The 22,604-nt window shown below is 41.8% G+C and overlaps 1 protein-coding gene across 4 annotated transcripts in view; it reads left to right on the top strand.

Annotated features, from left to right (window-relative positions):
* Phactr2 (phosphatase and actin regulator 2) overlaps positions 1-22,604 on the top strand; it is a 271,200-nt gene that overhangs the window by 161,160 nt on the left and 87,436 nt on the right. For all 4 annotated transcript variants that reach the window (XM_057761357.1, XM_057761356.1, XM_057761360.1 and 1 more), the window contains exon 2: positions 18,978-19,145. In XM_057761357.1, the coding sequence (XP_057617340.1) occupies positions 18,978-19,145 (168 nt within the window). The remainder of the gene's footprint in view (positions 1-18,977; positions 19,146-22,604) is intronic.

The raw sequence follows: 22,604 nt of genomic DNA, 5'->3' as shown, positions 1-22,604 counted from the left end.
CCCCTCAACAACCTCGTTTCCTTAATTTTACTCCTTAGCATACATAATCTCTTCCTCCTAACCCCTCAATATGTCAGGTGTTGTGGAAGATTTGTCCATTATGTGAAGATGTGTTGCTATGATTGGCTTAATAAGAAGCTGATCAGCCAATAGCTAGGCAGGAGACATAGGTGGGACTTCTGGGCAGAAAGAAAGGAAGCAGAAGAGATGATAGAGGTGCAAGGAGTGACCAAATGGATGCAGAAAAAGCAGGACATTCAAGAAGAGAGGTAAAAGTCCCAGATTTCTGGCAGCACATAGACGAATAGAAATGGGTTAAGTTATAGAGCCGATTAGAAACAAGCATAAGCTAAGACCAAGCTTTCATAATTAGTGAGAAGTCTCGTGTCATCACTTAGGAGCTGGCGGGTCTGAGAAAGACTTGCTACAGCCATGCACTCTGTAGATACGGATTATGTTAAGAAGATGCATTGAAGGTGTTTCTCAGCAATGGAAATCAGGTAGTGTCACTCAGAAAATCAAGTGTTAAGATGTAAGGGTTGAGATTAGGTACTCATACATGTGGTCATCACACATCAGCTGTAATTATGTTAAGAAATAATGACCAATAATATATTTGATTGGAACATTAAATTGGCTAAATAGTGCTTTGAAGAAAATCAGAACTACTTAGCAGTATCCAAGTTCCCAAGCCCAGTGTGGTCAGCAACCAAACAGAGGCCACCTGACTGGTTTTCCCATCTTCTTCAAGGTCGCTGAACACCAAGCACTCTGTTTAAAGAAAGCATATTCCCAAATGTTAATATGGATCCATTTTTCTTCTTCTGTATTTTTTCCCCTCTGCATGTCCTCATTGTCTTCAGTGTTTGGGATACCCTGTAGAGCATCTTCACAAAGACCTCCTTAAATTAAAAGAAAGAGAACAGGGATGCTAGCAAAGGAAGCTGTTTAAGCACCTCTCAGAATAAAGACCGTTTGAGAATGCTCTTTCCATAAACTGTGGCTGCCTCCTTGGAGCAGGTTGATGATTCCAAGAAGCTTCATGTATGACTGACTGCCCTGGAATTCTGTCCACACACATTGTGTTCTCAGGTTTGTTTGTTTGTTTGGGGGTGTTGCTAGGCATCAGACTCAGGGCCTTGCACGTGCAAAGCGAACATTCTGTCACTGAGCCCCATCGGTGGTCTCTGGCCCTCCACATTGTAAAACACATAGTAGGTGTTTCACAGTGCGCCTCGACTTCATTTCACAGAAATGCTCAACTGAACAGTGCAGGCGTTCTACTCATGCTGTAACAGAAATGGAGGTGGTGTTTGCAAAGAACATCCAACTCCAATAGGTCGGAGATTCACTTAAAATAGAACCAGTCCTCCGCGCCGTTTCAGTATGGCGGCAAGACTGGATGCGGCAGTGTTCTTCCTTCCTCTTGTAAGAGCTTTTTAAAATCTCCATTACCCTTCCCTAGTGACTTAATTTCATTTTTATTTTGTGGTGTGTGTGCGCGCGCACATATGTGATTGTATCTGTAGGTCAGAGGGCCACCTCAAGTATTGGTCCTTCTGCTACGTATGTGTACTAGGCTAGCTGGCCTATGAGCTACGAGGGTTCTCCCTTCTCCACCTCTCATCCTCCCACTGCAGCCCTGGTATTACACGCGCTGGGTACCATATCCAGCTTTGTGGATGCTGAGCATTCAAGGTCAGGTCTTTATGCTAGGAAGGCTGATGCTTTTGTCACAGATCCATCTTCTCGGCCTGGATGATTTAATCTGATAGTCTTCTCTTAGACTAGGAACTTCCTAGAAGCCTATTCGACCTTGGGATGGCCAAGATACAAAGCACTCCCCACAGCTCCATGTAGGATCCAATTATCCTCGGCCCTGACTTGAGTCTAGTCCACTAGGTGAGGTGAGCATCAGAGAGAAGATGCACAGAAACTCTTACCCAATCATCTGCGCTTGTTAATTGGATCTCTGTTGGTTTGGCCCTTTTAAGGCTCTTTGTAGATGAGAATGTGCTCAGCACTCAATCTGAGGAAGGTTAGAAGTCACAGAACATTGGCGTTCTTCCAAGTAGGAACACTTGGCTTCAAGACTCCTTTTCAGATTCCAATCTTAGCATCCCAAAGTTTGCAGACGAAGTCCTACTATATACGGTAGAGAGAACTGAAATCTTAACAATTGCTTGTGGGTTTAGAGTGCTGATACAAACTTATTTTTATTGCTGGGTATCCCAGTCTTAGGAACAGAGGGAAGGAAGTGTTCCAGAATTGTATTAGATCTTAGAAAGTGAAGGGGACAGAATTAACCAAGGCTGAATTAATGATGGTTTTCTTATCCAGACAAGTCGATAAGTGTTCCTGTAATCAAGAGTCCTTCTAGACTTAGTCCCTGTGTGTCGTGCTTACAGGTGGCGATAAAGTGTCTGATGTTAATGAAATTATGAAACAAAATGGAATGCATTTTTCCCCTTTAGGTTTTGACATTAAACATATTTGAAAACAAAGTGAAACGCAACCTCCTGTGTTTGGCAGCTGGAGCAACACGGTGATAAGCTACAAGGTTTGCAGAAAACCCAAGGCAACAGCAGTCTCACGCTAGATGTAGACTGTTCCCTACTGGATTTTCAGCAGAGCTCATCAAGCGCTCTGCTAACTGAGTGAGCAGCCAGTCTTTTGAACAGAATAACTTTCATTTTGCCTTTTTCTTAAATAAAAAATCCACACACACCCCCACGCGCCACGAGCATAACAATAAATTTACCAGCTTCCCAGCTGGTGGGAAGGAGCACTAGCTCTCTACTTCTGCAGGTGATGTCAACCTTCTTATGTGGTCCCTTTCTTTAACCGAGGGCATTTGTTTCCTGTGTGTGATAGCTGGTCGCCACAGCTCACAGCAGTCATCTTGAGAACACTAGGGAATGCAGGGATCTATTTGGATGGGTGTGTGGGAATCTGCTTTATAGTGTGTTTTTGGTTTCCTGGAGACTTCTGCAAGAGGACAGAAAACAAATATCTTTCAAAGAAATTTCGCTGCCTTGAATATTCTGGGCCATAACCCACACTCTACTTTTATCCCCTCAAACTTTCGTTGGCCCCATTTCTACTTGTTCACATTTATTATTTCTGTGAACTCTAGCCGTAGGAAGACTCCAAGAGGTTGAATTACTTGCCTAGGGTTAGCAGCTAGGAAATGAAAGATCAGATGATTCGACTGAAATCTTTCTGGGCCTGGGACCCCATGTTTTTCCTCTGAAGTATTCGCAGGTCTGTGTTTGGACTGAGAGTGATTATCTCTTGGTTTTTAAGCATACCAAGTCATACTGGGGTGCCAAATAACTAAAGGATTAAAGAAGACATACCATTTTCTGGCTCCTTTGGAAGCTCTCGCACAGAGCTATGTGGTAGCAGGCTGCCTTTCACGATAGGAGAGACGGTGACTTCTGCTGAGATTGTGTCAAAGTGCTGTGTTGTTGTTAGTCAAAAACATGACCTTGATGGTGTTACAGCCATCCCCCACAGCCCTGAAACAGCTCTGCTGTGGAGATCTACTAGTTCCTCAAGTACTCAGTAATTGAAAATCAAGTATTGACTTGAACCATCCATAATCACCGGAAAACGAAAATTTAATTCTAGGTTAAAATACAGTTTACAGTTTTGTGTTTGGTTTCTTGGTTGTCTGGGAGATGAAGAGTCTCATGTGTGATGCCTAAGAAAGGGGAGAGACAAAGCAAGTCAGATTCCATTCCAGTTTATGTAGATGCTTTGCCTTTGGGTTGACTTATTTTTAAAGTTAGGAAACTTTTTTTTTCTTTTAGAACTTCATACACGAGTACTATATTTACACAGTTTCCACTCCTCCCTCCCCCCACTCCAACTCTTTCTATTTTTTTTTTTTTTTTTTTTATCATGGAGATCCTGTCCTTTCGGATTTCCCCAGTTAGAAGGAAGGAGGTAAAATAGGAGAATCTGGGCTGTTTCATAAGCGTGTTTAGAAAAGCTTGGAACTGTCAATGGGGTGGCTCGGAGTTTGCTCTTGAAGAAACTAATGTTTGCCACTCATCGTGATGAGGAAGCAGAGATTTCTTAATAGAAATTCTTCTGGGTGTTCGTCAGTTCTTTGCCTTTGATGAAGTGTCTCCTAATTCCTTCCTGAGCTGCAACTGAGCATTTGTTCACCTGAGGAAATGTGTCAGCCAAGTCTGAACCATTCTTAAGAGCATTTATCATCCTTCCTGCTGTCTCTGATAGTTTTCCAAGCTCAGACATTAGTGTTTGTTATATTATCTTTCAAAATATTTTCAATTCTACAGGAACACACGGTTGCAAATCATTTTCTCTGAGTTAAAAACCTGAAGACCCGCTAAAATAAATCACGATGTAGTTAGGCCAGGCCCTGGGGATTGTTTGCAATATTTTCCCCTTATAATTTTCCCCATATTTTTATACATAAACCTTAACCAGAACTTTCTGCAGTGTAGGGCTAATATGGAGGACCATGAAAAACCTGTTTGGTTCCTGACCTGACAGAATTTTTAATTTAGGTGGTAAGGATGCGTATTTTTTTTCTTAATTAGAAGGTGTTAGTGGCCTGGGGAAATGGCTCAGACAATAGAGTGCTCTTTTTGCAAGCATGAGGATCTGAATTCAAACCCCAGAAACCATGTAACAAAAAGTCAGGAGTGGTGGTACCCAGTTGTGATCCAGTTGTTATCCAGTGCTGGAGAAGTGGAGGCGAGCAGATTCCTGACTCTCATTGGCCATTCCAGCCTTACCTAATTGGTGAGCCCCGGAGTGGGAGAGTGGGAGCCCCTATCTTCAAAAATAAAGTAGATGGGTTAGAAGCTATCTCCAACTGACAATTGCTCTCAAGGACAAAGACAAAACAGTACAAATGAACACAAAAATGCGGTTCTCTCCAGTGGAGTCTCACTGGTGTACAGACCACACCCACAGGGCAGGCCCCATGGCCAGCGGTTGATGGCCAACACAAAGAGGACTTCGTAGTATTTTTTGGAGGTGTTTTGTCTCATAATATTTCATCTGGGTATTTGTTTTTTGTTTGTTTGGTTGACTTTCTTTTAACGTTAGAGGTTTTTTGATTAAACATTATGGTCTCTCCTATTATGTTTTTATGGATTGTGTGTGTGTTTTGTGCTTTTCCTTTCTTCTGTTTATTTTGTTTTGTTCCAGTTTGACTGGTTTTTTATTTACTGGTTTTGTTTTCTAATGAAAGAGAATAAGAAAGTGTTGCGCTGGATGTGTGGAGAGGTGGGGCAGATCTGGGAGAGTTGAGAGATCAGAATATATTGTATAGAAAAATTATTTTCATTAAAAATGAAGTGGATGTCACCCAAGTATTGACATTTGAGGTTGCTCTTCCAGCTTACATATGTGCACATGTACATGCATGCACCTTGACATGAACCTACGCACACATTTTTAGGAATGGGGGTGGCATTTTTTCTTCTTACTCATTTAATAACAGTTGAAATTATTTATGTGTCTTTTGAATACATCAGTGAATTGCGTCCAACCACTTGTAGGCTTCAGTCACGGTTAGGGTTCCCATTGTTCTCATACACAGAGTGGTTTTCGTCTTGAAATTCTTAATGAACACGCTATGAGAGAAGAACTTTGGAATGAGTCAGTTGCCAGGATAGTGCCAAGATTGGATTCAGAGGCTTTAAGTTTGGGGTTATACCCAATTGCAGCTGGTACAACTTGTTTCCTGAATGCTCTCTCAACGCATACGACATTTTAAAGAAAGAAACCCAAATGGAACATTTTGCAAAGAGAATATCTCCAATGGTTATCCTGGGGAGAAAAATAAACAAAATCAACTGTAAAGGCAGCATTGTTGCAAGACAATCTTAAATTGGTGGGACTGTTTCTCTCTCTCTCACGAGAACTAAATGTACAAACTATGGAATGTTAATCCCTTTTTGCTTCTTTTCAATAGCTTCCTGTTTCATTTCAACAGGGTGTTTTCCCACCTGTTAGGCACCGTGATGAAATTAGGCTAAAGCCCTTGAATGATTTCACTCCACATTTTGACTCACAGTTTGGAGACTACTTGTGTCTTGCCTGTCATGGGAACTCTCAGTGGCATCACTGTGTCCCCAGCAACACTGCCTTCCAACACACTCTAAGCCTGTATTGAATGACCACTTGACTGTCAGCATCCTTACTTTCCGACTCTCAGCTCCCCAAGGCAGAGATCCTGTCCTTGTTTCCTCGACAACATCCTCCCCTCTCTATAACAGTTTCTTGATAAATGAATTGTGACTAAATGCTTCCATTCTGCAGCCAGTGCCTTCCTCCACATCTTCATTCTTCTGTAGACTTCCTCCTTTCCTGATCAGCCTGAAACCTGGCTTTTCCCTGGTAACTGCTTCCTAGCAATAACCCTCCCCCAGCATTTTTATTATTATTATTTTGCTTATCTTCCAGGCAGCCTGATGTAGTCAGTGTTAGCCTTGACCTCCTGATGTAGCCAGGGGTGATCTTGACCTTCTAATCTTCTGCGTTCTTCAGAATGCTGGCATTGCTGATGCCACTGTTCCCGGGTTTTATAGTGCTGGGCAAGGAGGCCACAGCTTTGTGAAAACTGGGCTGGCATTGTTCCAGCTGAGCCACATCCCAGGCTGCCCTCACCCTTACAGTGCTTCTTCGTGGCAGCTCTAAAGGCAGGAGTGACCTCTCACGAGCTTTCCACGTTGCTTCCCACCATACTGCTCCAGGATGGCGTCTATCTTCATGTGGAGTTAGGTGTAGCATCCTGGTGAGTGTTCCTGACCATGCCTTTGTCACCCTCATCTCCTGACTTCGGGCTCACTCATAGTCACCAAATTAGACTGAGAGTCTGCCTCACCACTACAGGTCTTGTTGGACTACATGTGACTGGGCTGGCATTCTGGCTGACACAGTTCTGTCGCCCGCTTCTCTGGACCCTCACTTCCCCACCCCTGTGGACTTCTCAGACCGTGAGTGTACTTCAGTGTCCTTCACACGGAATGCATTTCAGCAAACAGCAAACACAAGTTTTCCTGGACTTCAATGCCAAGAAAAGTTCAAGGTTTCTTATTGCACAAAGTTTTCTGACTCCCAAAGTAATTGTTTCTCTTAGTTTATCTTCCTCCCTGCACAGCTGCTTTTGTTTGGAAGACTTCACCCAATTCAACTCCAACTTCTTGCCTAGTGTGTCAGTAATGCAGTTCTGACTGTCTTTGGACATCTTTCCCCAAATGTCCTGCCAACACCTGAAGTTCACGGGGTTTAAACATGTCCTAATGGTATTTCCCCCAAGTCCACTCTCCTCTTGACATCTCCCACACTTTGTCAAGGTTGGGGCCATGGAGATCTCTAGGCAGTTCCTCTTCTTCCTCTGCTGCGCCCCTCGGATCCATTCATCACCTTCAGCCCTTTTCCATTTTCCTCTCCAAGTTCAAATGCCTGGCTTCTTAGGCAGAACCACGAGGATATAAATCTGGTGCCTGGGGATTCTGCATGACTAATCGACATAAATTCTCTTTTGTGGGATCTATCTCTCAGCATCCTGTTTTCTCTCTATATGCCTGCAAAGTTCATGTCTGTCTCCAGGAAATAATCTAGAGTGTTCCGTTCGGCCACCTGTTTCTTAGCAGATACCAACTCTGGGGAATTGGTGAGGCTACCAGATAACAGTTATAGACGATAAATGATAGATAGATAGATAGATAGATAGATAGATAGATAGATAGATGATAGATAGATGATAGATAGATAGATAGATAGATAGATAGATAGATAGATAGATGATAGATAGATAGATAGATAGATGATAGATAGATAGATGATAGATAGATAGATAGATAGATAGATGATAGATAGATAGATGATAGATAGATAAATAGATGATTGATAGATAGATAGATAGATAGATAGATAGATAGATAGATAGATAGATAGATACATACATACATACATACATACATACATACATATATTCAGTCACATTTTAAGAGATCTTACCTATCCTTTTGGCTGGTCCACTTGATACTTCCGTCCTATTTATCCTCTGTGGGGAATTTTTTTATGGTTTTGTGTGAAGCAAACTTTGGCTATGAACTTTAAAATGATGTTATTTCACTAGATTTTATTTATTTACTTACTTATTTGTTTATTAAAGTAATGGGAATTGAACCTTGGTCCTTTAACATACTTGGCAGGCATTCTACCACTGAGCTATATCCCAAACACACACGCACGCACACACGCACGCACGAACATACACACGTGTGTCTGTAAATGCCATTGCTAGGAGTTTTCGTCACTATGTGTGCACCATATTTTCTGAGCTAGAATCTCTGACTGAATCTAGGGATTACCAGTTATGCTAAGCTCGCTATCAAGAGATCCACCCATCTTCATCTCTCCAGTGCTGGGACACACATGCTGCCACACCGGGCTCCCATGAGGGTACTGGCGTTCCAAACTCAGACTGACTTGTATGGCAAGCACGTTAGTAGCTGGACGACTTCCCCCAGCTCCTTCCCTAACCCTTTTTGTTTATGTTTTATTTTGAGATAGGTTTGCACTGAATTGTCCAGACTGGCATTAAACTCAGTTCGTAGCCCAGAGAGATTTGAACTTGAAGTCCACCTGGCAGCTTCCTGTGTATCTGTGATTTTATGCCCATGCCATCAGGGCTATGTTTTTTTTTTCTTTTTAACTTTATAATTTATATGTAGGACCTTTCATTTTCTCCCCTAATTTTTCATCCATCTGTATGTGTTCAGCCTAAACAGGGTGGTCATTATCCCCAAACCAATGAGGTGAAATTATGTCTTACTTGGCAGATTGTCCGCAAAGAATATGCAGATTTTTTCTTCCTTTTCCCAAGCATAGCGACCTTCCAATTCATCCCAGACTCTGGGAGTTGCTGTGGGATATGGTGAGGGCGTGAGGGTAGCAAGACCGGAGACTGGTTGGTTCCTGTGTCAGTTTTCATCCCTTTCGTTAACTTCTTGTTCCTTCATTACCCCTGCCTGTACACACACCACCGTCTCTCTCTGTTGGTAGAGAGAACCTTCTGCTGACAGTGGTCACAATGCTTTTCAAAACTTAAAATGCTTTTTGTTTTCATTAAAATAGATTTTCCATTTGCAAAGTGACCCTTTGCCCACTCAATCAGAATTTCTTTAATCCCCAAACATGAATGACTTTATTTTATCTGTGAAATATCCTGTAGCGGGTCTGGGGGATGCTGTGCATGTCAGTGAATCAGGATGTCACACAGCTGCACAAACAGACGATCCTACAGGCCTTCGGCCACAAGTTGAAACTATGGAATTCTCTGTCAATGCTTACAGGCAGATGGAAGTCTTTAGGAGCATTTCCCTTTGGGGATTTAAAAGGAATGGCTGCTTCTGTTAGAAAAACAAGTTTAAAATTTGATGGTATTGAACAATTTTTAGAATTAATGTTATGGCAAATGAGAATTCTGTACAGTGAAATGAGTACACTCAGTTGAAAATGAGAATAAAATTGCCCATTAAATTAAAACCACTGTGTCTACAACACATGTGAATGAACTATGGTGGCATGGGGCATTGTGCCAGAGACCGAAACGCGACCTTCCCTCAACTCTCGGGACAAGTACAAGCACGTGGCTGAGGGGAGAAATGAGTTCGGATTCACTCGTGAGTTTCGTTTCTCTCATGTATTTTTTTTAAAACAAAGATCGACTCTTACCCACAGCTTTCTCCCATTTTATGTGTAGGGCATTCTGGAGGGAAACCACAGCTTTCTTAGCAGCTATGTGGCCTTGGACAAATTGCTTGCTTTCCCTGGGCTTCACCTTCCTCCTGTACTGAATGGGACATGAATAGCATCGAGCACTGCGTCTTAATGATGAGTAATGAGCGGTATCCATGCTGAGCTGGTCTTCAGTGTGATTCAGAATAAAGCAATGTGGAGAATCGAGAGAACCATTCATAGTTGGAGAGGCGCCTAGAAGTCACTTAACCCAGTCTCCTAATTTTCAGTGTTGAAAAATTGGGGTCCTTGCTCAAGGTCACGGGGCTGCTGAAGTAGCAGAGTTGGTCTGGGATCCAGATCTCCTCTTTCTGGCTTACAGTTCACCATCCTGATTGCGTGACCGGAATCCAGAACAGTAACTGAGATTTATTGGCTGTCCCGGTTGCGCAACGCCTGCTTTGCTTTCTGTTTTACAGTCTACGGCTGCTTTGGAGATACTAGGAGATGCTTCTGCTTCACTGCATGTGCCTTCATACTCCAGTGCAGATAGCCTGGTGGAGGGGAAAGCCTCCTGACCAGAAACTGGATGACTGAAACTTTACATCTGCCATTTATGTAGAGAAAGTTCAAAATACTCTTGTTTCTCTTTGAACATTTCTTACTTGGTCATCTCCCTTGGCCGAGGACATGTCTTTATAAGTTGTTCATATTTTTTTCCATAAATATGTTTCATGTGTCTATTATGAACCCAGCCCAGCAGTAGCAAGAAGATTCTAATTTACATTATGTTAAAAGCTCAGCCATCCTTGATTCATCCCCTGCGGGATATTTGTTCCCATTTTAATTCCCCTCGTCTTAATGACCCCAGGTCACAGTCCTTACTTCCTGAAACATATTCTTGGGACACTCAGCTGGAGTTTGTTGTTCTCTCTTATGAGTCTACTTTCGGTTTTTGTTTGCTTGGCCCACTGGCCATGTCTGCTTCCCTGAGCAGAGTGTGAGCTCCTTTAGTGCCAGAGGCTGGCCCCACTGCCTCTGTGATCTCCCTAGATTTGCAGGTACACAGGCCAGGCTTATGAGAAAGTCACTGAGACTGTCTTATGAGTCCTCCCGGACTAGTTTTAGAGGCAGACGGTTTCGACTTATAATCAAACTCTACCATCTAACTCTTGTGCTACTTGAGGAGGGCACATTTTTATTACTTACTCAGTAAATACTTAGTCTTTATCTTTGTGAATAAAAACATAAAAATATGTGCACACTGAATGCCTGACCCTACTAAATTAGGTTGTGTGTGTGTGTGTGTGTGTGTGTACGTGTGGTTTTTCGAGACAAGGTTTCTCTCTGCAGCCCTGGCTGTCCTGAAATTCACTCTGTAGACCACACTGGCCTCAAACTCACAGAGCTCTGCCTGCTTCTGCCTCCTGAGTGCTGGGGTTAAAGGTGTATGCCACTACCACTGGACTAATTCGGTTCTTAATATCTGTCTGTAGTTCTTTCATAATTTAATTGCAGAAACGTCTCCCAAGCTGTTGTGGAAATTAGCACAAATTGGTGCACACAGAGCACTTTGCTGAGCACATAGTAAATGTTCAAGAAATATGAACCACGATGAATTCTTTTAGTAATAAAGCACCCAGTAATTTTGACTGTTGGGATACCAAAAGAACCCAATGTAGGCCAGTGAATAGTTTGTGCTCTCAGACTCTCACAGGGTTGTCCACAGAAGCCCAAGCTGTGGGGTTTCATTTCCTTAATTGTTCAATTCTTCTATAATCACAAGAAGTTCAGGGAAAAGGAGGGTGCTCGGTTACTACAGAATAAGCTTTAGTCCTTTTTATTGACTTTTGAGCCTCAAAACTTTATTATTAAAATAATAGACCAGTGACTTAAAAAGGAAGGACAGAGAACCTTTGTATACTGAATATGTCATTCTGTGTATCAGCTCTAACTATTGGTGCATGCCTGGATGTGTGTGTGTGTGTGTGTGCACGTCTGTGTGTGCATGCATGCGTGTGTGTGTGTGTGTGTGTGTGTGTGTGTGTGATAAGTTTGGAATCTTTCTTGTGCCCGGTCTCCCCATAACTGTGACTAAGTACTTCCTGATGTGGTGTCAACAGAAAACCCATTCTCCCCTCTTTTACCAGATGTTGACTACAGTTTAATTTGAGGAAGTCGGATGCTAAAACATGCTGAAATAGCAAGGTGATGATCTTGAAATACCCTCGTATAGCTGAAATCCTGGGAAATTAAAAGTGTTCCTGCGAGGGGGGTGAGGATGGATGACTGAAAGATGGTATTTCTCCCCAAGTCACTGGAGCAGAAATCTTCTTTGCACCCCTCCATGCCTCTTAGGACAGAAACAACCCGAAAAGTCCAAATCTTTACGTTGATTTACCTCAGTGGCGACTCTGCTATATTTAAAATATGAATTGTCTTTAATAGTTCTGGACTTAGGGCCCAGTGGGTCAGAGTGCTTGTTGTATGAGTTTGAGGACCTGAGTTCAAACCTCCAGCACCCACATACAAGGAGGCTTGGTGGTTTGTGCCTGTGCCCCTAGCACTATGGCTAGCAGAGACCGGAGGATCCCTGAGGCATGTTGGTTGTCAGCCGAGCACCCAGGTTCAGGAAGAGACCCCAGTGCAAGAGAATAAGCCAGAGAGTGATATGGCGGGGCACCAAGTGTGCACCTCTGATTTGCGAGTGGGTACATGGGTGTGCACACCCTCACACGTTTAAACATACAGACACGGAGTTTTTTTTTTTTTTAAATAAAAGACTATTTTCTAGATCTGCAGAAAGCTTGGAAAGATAGCAGTATCCTCATATGCTGCTGTATTTGTTGTTTCCTGTTCTTGGTATCTTGTGTATGTGATACATTTGTTACCACCGAAGGGCAGACAGCGGGACCTTTTTTATAAGATGCCCCTGTAGTTTATCAGAATCCCACCAGGTTTTCCTTGATGTCATTTTGTTTGATCCAGGATCCCATTAAGGGTCCGTGTCATGCCCCCTCACCTGGTCTTGACGCTGTCACACAGACGGCACTTGTTTTTAATTACCTTGATGGTTTTGAGGTGCGGTAGCCAGACATTTCAGTCCCATCCCTCAGCTTGGCCTTGTCTGATGGTTTCTCATATTGTCACCAGACTGTGGGTGTTGACGATCCAGTTTCATCACATCAATGAAGGATCCTACTGTCAACACCGTCTGTGACAGATGACATTGACCTTGGTTACCTTGGGTGAGGCGGTTGTCAGCCTCCTTTATTATAAAGTTACTCATCCTCCACGCCACACTTCAACTTTTTAGAAGGACCTGCACTGCTGTAGTGTTTAAGCCACATCCCGATCGATAAGCTCCTGTTAGTTATCAGAACTCATTTGTACAGATTTCTTTTGTCCCAAATTTATTTATTTAATATTTATTTATATAAATATGGACCCATAGATATTTATTTTATTCTTTGGGTTACAAGTTAGTACTGTATTAATTTTTTTTTTTTTACCCAAATCGTTCCATCATTTGCCTTTGAGGATTCTTCGGGTTACCCCCTGTGTCCCTCTGACATCCACTGTTCAGTTTAGAGTTCGTCCTTAATTTCTAGTGCTAGAAGATGCTGAGGATTGTCTATGTTCCAAAACCTAGAACTAACCACTTCTGTTAGGAATAGACTTTCTGGTGTTCCCTTTATTGAAGAGCACTATTAGAAACCAAGAAAGAATGCAGGGAAATGCCTGGCAGTTTGTATTTCCATGCTGGTCATCTATTTACTGTCTTCCTATCTTGCAAAACCTGAGTTTACAGAGTTATCTCCAGCTGTCATTGGTGTTGTGTGGAGCATTCTAGATTCCCACATCTTGCCTACCTGTGTAGCATCTTAGGCTATAAATACAGGGGTTTCTAACCTGTGCCCAGATGGGGTGACGTGTAGTTGATTCTTTTTTTCCTTCTCCATTGGTCATTCATCTTACTTCCAAAGAAGGGAAGATATTTGGCTCCAACATAACTGTGGTTAACAAGGTCAAGGATGCCCACTGGCTACCTATACATTGTCATCAGTGATTGTTGTGGGATTCTCCTCTGTATTCTGTGAATATCAATGGTTAATAAATAAACTGTCTTAGGCATGTGATAGGGTAGAGTAAAGCTAGGCGGGGAAAAATAAACTGAATGCTGGGAGAAAGGAGGCAGAGTCAAGGAAAGCCACGGAGCCGCTGCCAGAGACAGACATGCTGAAACCTTGCCGGTAGGTCACAAACCTCTTGGTAAAATATAAAATAATGGAGATGGGCTAAATCTAGATGTAAGAGCTAGCTAGCAATATGCTTAAGTAGTTGGCCAAGCAGTGATTTTAATTAATACAGTTTCTGTGTGGTTATTTCGGAGCTGAACATCTGGGAGCAAACAAACTGTCTCCTCCTACAACAAGCGATGGCTTGTAACGCTGTTTGTCTGTGACCTTTTTGTCTACTTTGTTCTAAATGTCTGCCCTCATGCATAAGAGGACATACACAAAGCCGTTGCTTCAGTTGAATGGAGGGGCTTCAGTTGAATCTTCCCAACACACTATGCTCATATTTCCTTACTGAATGTTCTATGGCCTTAAAGGTTAGTGGTAGAACTGTAATGAAAACAAAACAAAAAAAAATGGTAGAAATCTACAGTGATACCTTTGATATAATCATAATGATTGAACAATCAAAAATGTGTATAAAAAGGGAAAGATGGCTCAGAAACTATATTTTAAGGAAATAAAAAAATTTGGTTTGCTTGTTTGGTTTTGCTTTTTAGCTTCCTCAAAGCAAGGGTTTTGTGCATTGTGTTTACCACATATGATCTCTGTCTGGTTTTGTTATTATTGGACTTTAGAAATGCATTCAATTTCACCTGCAAGTATTTAAAGATATTTAAAGAAAGTTGAGACCGTCTTTCTAAACTAGTTTTTCACAGGGTGGCTGCCAACTTGCTCAAGTCAACACCAGGAGGTCTTTCATGGGGCTCTCTTCTAAGTGACCTTTCGGCCACTAGATTTATGAATGGAATACTGTGCCTCCTTTTCCCAGTGACTGAAGTGATTGTACATGCAGGAAAATAGGTGTCTTACATATCATAATATTGATTTTCAAAACCTATAAACTCTCCTATTAACGAGTTGACCTTTTCTAAGAAGCCCTGTCTGTTCTTAGCTTTCAGAGGAAAGAGCACCAAAGTTCATAATTTTAATGTATTAGTAATCTAACTTCATTTATTTTTTTGACCCTTATGGTTACTTTGTACTGAGATTACTTGGGTTCCTGTTTAAATTAAAATAAAATCTGCATGTACACCTTGAAGTCTTACCAGTTGACAACATGAAGAAGCTTATTTCACTAGGAAAATACATAGAGCTATACTGTGTAAAATTCCACATTCAGGAAGCCCAGGACTGCATTTCAGAATGTGCCATATTTAAAAATGTAAGTCTCTAGTATGAACCCAAAGGTAATGGTAATGATGAGCAAGAAAGTGGATCTCGGTTGCACACCCATAATCCCAGCACTTGGGAGGCAAGGCTGACCTACATAGGAACATACGTTTCATAACAAGAGAGAAAGAAAGGAAAACAACAGGAAAGTAGATGAAAATTAACATTGAAAACAGAAAAAAGAAACCTTTTTTTCCTTTTCTGTTGGGCTTAGATAGAAGGATTTACAGAAAATGTCAAGGGGTTTTTGGTGGTAAGTTTACTCAAAAGAAAAAAAATTAAATATCAGTGGTCTACTAATTTCCAGGTATCTGGAGAAGGGAATTCTGCCTATACCTCTCCAAAGCCAGGGACAGTCCTCCCCGCATGATGGTTTGAGAGGATTACAGTGGCACATGGCCAGCTGTGCCATCAGACAGTCTCTAACAGTGAGGGTGGTTTTCAGTAAGAGTCTACCAGTTCTAAAGCCACAAGGAGATTCATTCAGCCAGGGCAATGCAGAAAAGCGCACATATGCACACATACCCCGATTCTGCAGGCATTGAATCCGCCTTTGGTACTTTAGATAGAATAGTACTGGCAGCACAATAAAAAAAAAAAAAAAAAAAAAAAAAAAAAAAACTGTGTCATTCATTCTGTGCGCAGTCATGAATTTAACTCTGAGTCATTTTTCACTCAACAACTGTCTCCCTCGCCCAGTGACCACTGTGCCATTAAGGAAATTGCTGCATTTTTTCAAAACTTTGTTTATTTTTATTTACAAGCACAAACAGCCTAAAGCGTCACTGGCTCATGTAGAAATCACAATTTTCGTGGTGTGTCAAAGAACCAGGTGTGTGGTCTGGGTGATGACGTTAAATTTCCAATGCAACAAAGTAAGAACTAGATGTTGACCTGTAGTCATAGAGATGAATTTCAGATGTAAACGTCACTTTCTCTGTTTGCACAAGTCAGTCCTTTTATAGTTTACCATATTCAGCTATTCAAGAATTAACCTTTTCGGTGAGATCTCAGTATAAAGTCTCATGAAATAGAGAAACCACACCCTTGCTTCCTCCTTGGGTTTGTCCTGTAGTTCACAGTAAGCAGGTGAATGGGAGTAGAAGTGAGGCTTTCATTTCTCTACTGGGCTTTCCCTTTAACTCAGTGTCCAGACTACCATTCCCATGGCCCTTTCTGTTGTGCTGGGGCTGAAAGCGGGATGAGGGCCACTTGCAGAAGTATACAGCCTGTGCTCTGCCTAGGTGGCACCTGCGGGCACATGGAAGAAGAGTTGAAATTACCTACCATATGCGTTTGGAAGGAATTCACCCAGTACCTAAATGTTGGTAACTATTGGTTGATGTTTTTCACTCAGTGTGAAATTTTCTTGGCTCTTGATATGTCGGGGGATTTTTTTTTTTAAAACCCAAACTGGAACTTTTTACGCATTATGTCATGAGACCCCACGTCTTATTTAAACCTCTGCTTCCACTGACTTCACCTAACACTGCCAACTTGCCACTCACACAGAGGTGAAAATCCAGGTTCTCTTCTTACGTTCTTGTTGACACCCTACATATGAAGGTCCTCATTAATATTGGGCAAAGCTAAAATTCCCAGAGGACGGGGATTTGACAAAGACCCAGTTGCTGGATGGGGTAAACGTCTAGGCTTCACATATAGTCTCCCTTGACACTGTGGGGGATGCTTGTTACCTGTGCGTAGGCAAAAAGGTCTTCCTGCTTTGTCTTCTGTTAGCATGACTCTGGCAGAGGCGTCAGGATCCTTTCTGAAGGCTCATAAGAGTGAAAGTCTCGTTCCTGCATTCAGCTTTTGCTGGCAGGTATGATCACAGTTTCCTCTGTGGTGCTTGGCCAGAACAGAATAGTTGTGGTTTAAACTCTTCTGTCTTTTCAGGTTGTCTTTTTTCCATCTGATGGCTGGAAAAAGGAGCTTTTGTTTGAGGCTCTTTTGGCCTATGCCCACTAGTCTTTCTGTTTTCTTTCTTTCTTTTTTTATAGCTATAAGAGTGAGAAATGTGGAAAAAATAGAACGGATGGGTCCCTACATCATGTTGTTTATTGGTTTATTGGGATATGAGATCTTGGGGTGGTCTGCTTTCTCTCTATTTCATGGTCATCTGTTTTCACAAATCTGTAGCATGCAGGGTTGTTGCTGTTTCCCAAGCTGTACATAACAAGAGGGATAGGAGTAAAAATATCTTCCCTGAAGTAGCAGTGCTTGCTGTTTGATTTTTGTTATCCGTTGTCCCTTTCCCAGATATTTTTATTAGAAACTTTTCAAAAACATATGCGGGATAAGAGCATTTCCTCCATCTTTGCATATTTACCCCGGAGTTTCAACAACTGCGCATTTTGCTATGTTGGGTGTTTATCCAACTACTCATCCCGTCCATCTGTTCATTTATTCTTCATGGATATCGGCACAATTCACCTATAATCACTTCAGCACATATATCAGTTAGACTTCACTCTATGCGTTTTCTAAGATCAATTTTACATAAAGGGAAATGCACAAGAGTAAAGATATGTGAGAATGGAAGTGGTATTGGGGTAAATTCTGTCTCCCTAGCTCTCCAGCCATTCAGTTCATCCCTACCCATTTCCTTTCTTTCTTCTTTTTTATTTTGCCTATTGTTGAATTTTATAAAACTAGAACTATACAGTGCATTCTCTCCTCTATGTGGCCTTTTCAACTTGGTATTTTCGCAATCCACTCATGTCGTTTGTATGAATGGATTTATGCAATGGTTTTAGCAAGAGTAACGGAAAAAGAGTAGGTCTACCCTATCTCTTGCTGAGGGGAAATCTTCGCTATACAAATTCTCTTTGTATTTGTTTTTCCCCTTCATATTTATTATGAAAATTTCCCAAACTTCAGAGAAGAGGAAAGACTTGAACCTGCATGTATCTGCCACCTAGATTCAACACGTAACATTTTGTTGCATTTCACAGTTATGTACTTGTCCAAAAACCTATTTTATAAAACAAATGAGTGCTATTTTAGTAAACTTAGTAATACCATAGTTTGTCATTGGGCTGCTTCTAGGATTTGTCATTGGGGTGATGTAAGTCATGATTAACTCCTTCTGTTTAGAACATAGAGTGTAAGGCAACTTCAGGATGCGCTTTTCTCCTGAATGAGAAAATCCTAAAAGCCTATGTGGATAATATGTTGCTGCATGCCAACCTCAATTTTCCCACATATTTCTTCTTGGTAGCAATAGCTGTCAGCTTATTCGAGGCTGAAAACCTTGTTGTGGCATAAGCCCATGATAGTGTTAGCATTATAAAAATAGAGTTTAGCTTCTTGGCACCGAGCTTCCTTTTGTGAAGGAGAAACCATGGTTCTCACAGCACCATAGCTGTGAAGTCCTTGTTGAGAGTGCCAAAATAGCCTAGGAGGAGCATCCTACTTCAGGAATACTGAGAGTCCTGGATTCCTGCACAAAATATCGATGTGTTGCTGCAGATGGGCTCTGCCGGGGTTCACGGGGTTTTGTTTGTCTGGCTCCAGCTGTTGTGTAAGTCTTGCACTCCTTTTCTGATTCCCCAGAATGATTGCCTATGGGGACTATAACTTATGATTGATTGAGTCCCTGATGGATATGAAGGGAATCCTACCAGCTGCAGGATGGGACAAAACAGACCTTATGTGCGAATCCAAAGAGAACAGGCAAGGTTGCTGTTAATAGTCCAAGAAAGGACAGATAGTGTTGTTTCAAGCTTTCACTGCAACCTTTCTCTGACTTGATTTTTCTTTATACAGTTGATGGACTAGACAAGGCCTCCATAGCAAACTCGGATGCCCCCCCAGCAGGTTCCCAGACGCCTCCCTTCAAGAGAAAGGGGAAACTCTCGACCATTGGGAAAATCTTCAAGCCTTGGAAATGGAGGAAAAAGAAGACCAGTGACAAATTTAGAGAAACCTCAGCAGGTAAGACTGCTACCCCAGTTGCAAGATGGATAAGCAGTTAACATTGTCAGCCAGTTGACCGTGATGTTTTATTGGGTTGTTTTTCTGAAAGAATAGGAATTTATATTTGAAATGAAATTATTTCACTTAAAAAAATTCAACAGTTCTGGCTATCCCAAATTTGCTCTGACTTTGGCTTTCTAATGTAATTGTACATTGGAATGCATCTTGTAAACTCATGTAGATACTACATGTGACAGAGCAGAGGGAAAGTAAGGATTGGCGGTGGAGATGGCATCTGTCAGTGTCATGGCATCAAGCACCCGGTTTTGTTTTTGTTTTTTATACATACAAAGTCATATGCTATCTACTGGTACTAATAGAGAAATATTTGTTGATTAAAACTTTACATTTCTCTGGGCAGTAGTGACATATACCTTTAATCCCAGCATTCAGGAGGCAGAGGCAGGCAGATCTCTGTGAGTTCAAGGCCAGTCTGGTCTACAGAGCAAGTCAGGACTGGCTCCATAGCTACTGGGAAACCCTATCTTGAAAAACAAAACAAAACAAAACAAATAACAACAAAAAACCTTTTATTTTTCTTTGAGCAAGCTCTTATTGCAGGCTGGCGTGAATTTACTACATAGCCATGACTAGCCTTGAACTCTTAATCCTCCTGACTTCACCTCCTAAGTGTTCAGATTATAGATGTGTAGCGCCACACCTGGCTCAGAACTTCTTTTTTAAAAAATACCTTCTTCGTTGTGGTTTTCTCAGAAACAGGATTTAAGTGGCTGGATGAAAGGAAGGGTTAATGTAATTGTTTGATTTTAAATTCCCATCATATCCTTAGAACAGACCAATAGTCTCTGTCTTAGAAAAGATGATGAGAAATTATTTTGTCATTTACTTTAGGGATTTATTGAACATCTAGAATTCCATTGGGGTGGGTGTGCACAAACCCATCAGAGGGTGAGGCAGGAGAACTCTGAGTCTGGGTTGTATAACAAGACCCTATACCAAAGGAAAAAAATGGATGAAAAACAGACCCTGTATGAGAAAAAATAAATAAATCAAAAGAATGTCATTGCTTGATGTTAGCATTCAGGCATCTGTATGGGCCTGCCCTTGGGTCCTGACAGGATACATCCTCTGCTGCAGATGCAGCCACTGAGAGCACCATCTCCTGTGCACATTTGCTACATTCCCCTTTAAAAAATGTCCCTTGCCCACCTCCAGTCTCTCCCTCACTCTTCCTCTCTCTTTCCTTCTCCTCTCTCTCTTCTTTTCTCTCTTTCCTTCTCTTCTCTCTCTTTTTTTATCTCTTTTCTTCTCCTCTCTCTCTTCTTTTCTCTCTTTCTCCTCTCTCTCCCTCTCTTTCTTTCCTGACTCTTGTTCTCAGGGACCAGTCTCTGCCCCCTTCTCTGCCCATTCTCTCTCCTCTTCCAATAAACTTCCTATGTGAGCCATGTTGTATGACATTCCTCTCTCATGCAATCTTTTAAATAAATTAAAACTCTTGGTTCCCTGCACATGGATTTGTGGGGGGAATTGGTTTTGATTCAAAGCTTAATTAAAACAAATGCTAGGTGTCCGTGGAATTTTGTTTAAGGCCCAAAGGCATTTATCTCTTGATACACTTTCTGTATGCTTACTATCTAAAACAATTCCTTTAAATGCCCCCATGTGTAGGATCATAGGGCAGATCTTATTGGTCTATGTAAGACTACCTTTATGTCTTTGAGCTGTGAAACAGAAACGAAAATAGTAGACACCCACAAGTGTGTGCAACAGGGAAACCCAGGATCCCTAGAGACAATTATCTCTGCTTCATGCTCAGGTAGAAAACTTAAGTGTTTGCTATCTAATAAACAATAATGATGCCTGAGAATTATTCCAGAATTGTCTTGAAGAAGGGAAGTTGTAAAAGCATGGGGGGAGGGGGATTGTCAGGAGTTGACATTTGTAGACAGTATGTTCCAGAGTTTATTATTTTTTGTTTCTACTGGTTGATATTTGGAAATATCCACAGTGAAAACAAGTGGGGAAATGATAGAGCCCTGATTGGCAGAAAATGGATGCTGTGATGTCTTCTGTGTCTAGGGGCTTCCTGGACTGAAAACCAGCGGGAGATGGTGGGCAGTATGCCGAGAGAGGATCACTAAGTGATTTCTTTTCCTACCAAACACTAGATGCCCCTGATCAAACCGGTCAGTCTCCGGGCCTCATTTTCTTTGTTAAAATCAGGGAATTAGATGAGCTCAAGTCCAAGGTTCTTTTCTTCCAGATGCTCTTGGTGGACTTCAGGGAGACTCTTGACTTTCTAGTTTCTGGCTAGGCATCTTGTTATCCCTGCTTCTTGGGAGTAGACTGAACCGCATTGCCCTTCTGAAGTACCCCCTTTCACGTTTTCCCAAGCCTTGCTAGCATCTGGCTCTGCGTGTTACCATGGTTACTCAAGATGGGAGTAATTCTCTGGACTATAATATTAAGATGTTGAGAGAAGACAGGCTTCAGTTATCTCTGCTGCCCTTTATGTAGGGCTGAAACAGCTAATGTCTCTCCTTGGAGAGGACATCTACAGAGAATCTCTTCTTCCTCTTTTCTCATTATTTATCAGAATTACAAAATAGTTTTCACCATACTTATATGTTTACTTTAAGACTTTCATTTCTGTTGAGGTCTGAAGAAAGTATCCATGAAGCTTAAACAAAAACACCAAAAGGGCTGAAAATATAACTCGGTGGTGGAGTATTTAGCTGGCCTCACACAGCAGGCTGTAAGCTCAGCTCTTAGCAATAAAAACGGGGGAGGGGCTTTTTGTTTTCACGTTGAAGAAAGATGTAATAGAAAAATGGAAATAACCGAGAAAATCGTTATCTTCTTTTAAAAAGCTATTTCAAATAATGAAACCAGGCTGACTGAACATGATGTAGGGCACAGGAAGTTTTTGCAAGATCTCTCACAGTATCTGGGACTAGGAAAGAAGGTGAATTTCTTCAGAGAAAACTAACCCTGCAGTATGAGTCCCTTCCAGTTCTAGCCTGGCATTTGCTGTGTTCCAAGGTCATGGACAGTGTGTGCCTCCTTTCCCATACCAGGGAGCTATTTAGTTAGCAGCCGACAGGCTGTAAGATGAACTTCTAAATGCTATTTCTATTGCATGTGGTAGCAGGTACTCCCAACTTCGGTCTGTTTTAGTGGTCCTCAGTCAGCTATGCTTTGGGATGCTCCTTGAAAGCTCCAAGAAACATCCTAGCTATGAGGCCAACTGAGTTTGTACATAGACTTCCAGTTCTACTTTGCCGTTGTTCCTAAGTAGAAATTTACCCGTACCTCTGACTCGTTCCCCAGGCCAGGAGATCACCCGGCTTTTCCATCCATAGTCATGTGTATTTTCATGGCACGACCCATTCTGAGAATGTGCCATTAGGCTGAGATGTGTCACCGCACACACAAACCGGAATGGCAGAGGTGTCC

Source organism: Chionomys nivalis, chromosome 2 (genome assembly GCF_950005125.1).
Source record: "Chionomys nivalis chromosome 2, mChiNiv1.1, whole genome shotgun sequence".
Classification (NCBI taxonomy): Eukaryota; Metazoa; Chordata; class Mammalia; order Rodentia; family Cricetidae; genus Chionomys; species Chionomys nivalis.
Note: the sequence above shows the minus strand (reverse complement) of the source record. Positions and strands in the feature narration are given on the sequence as shown.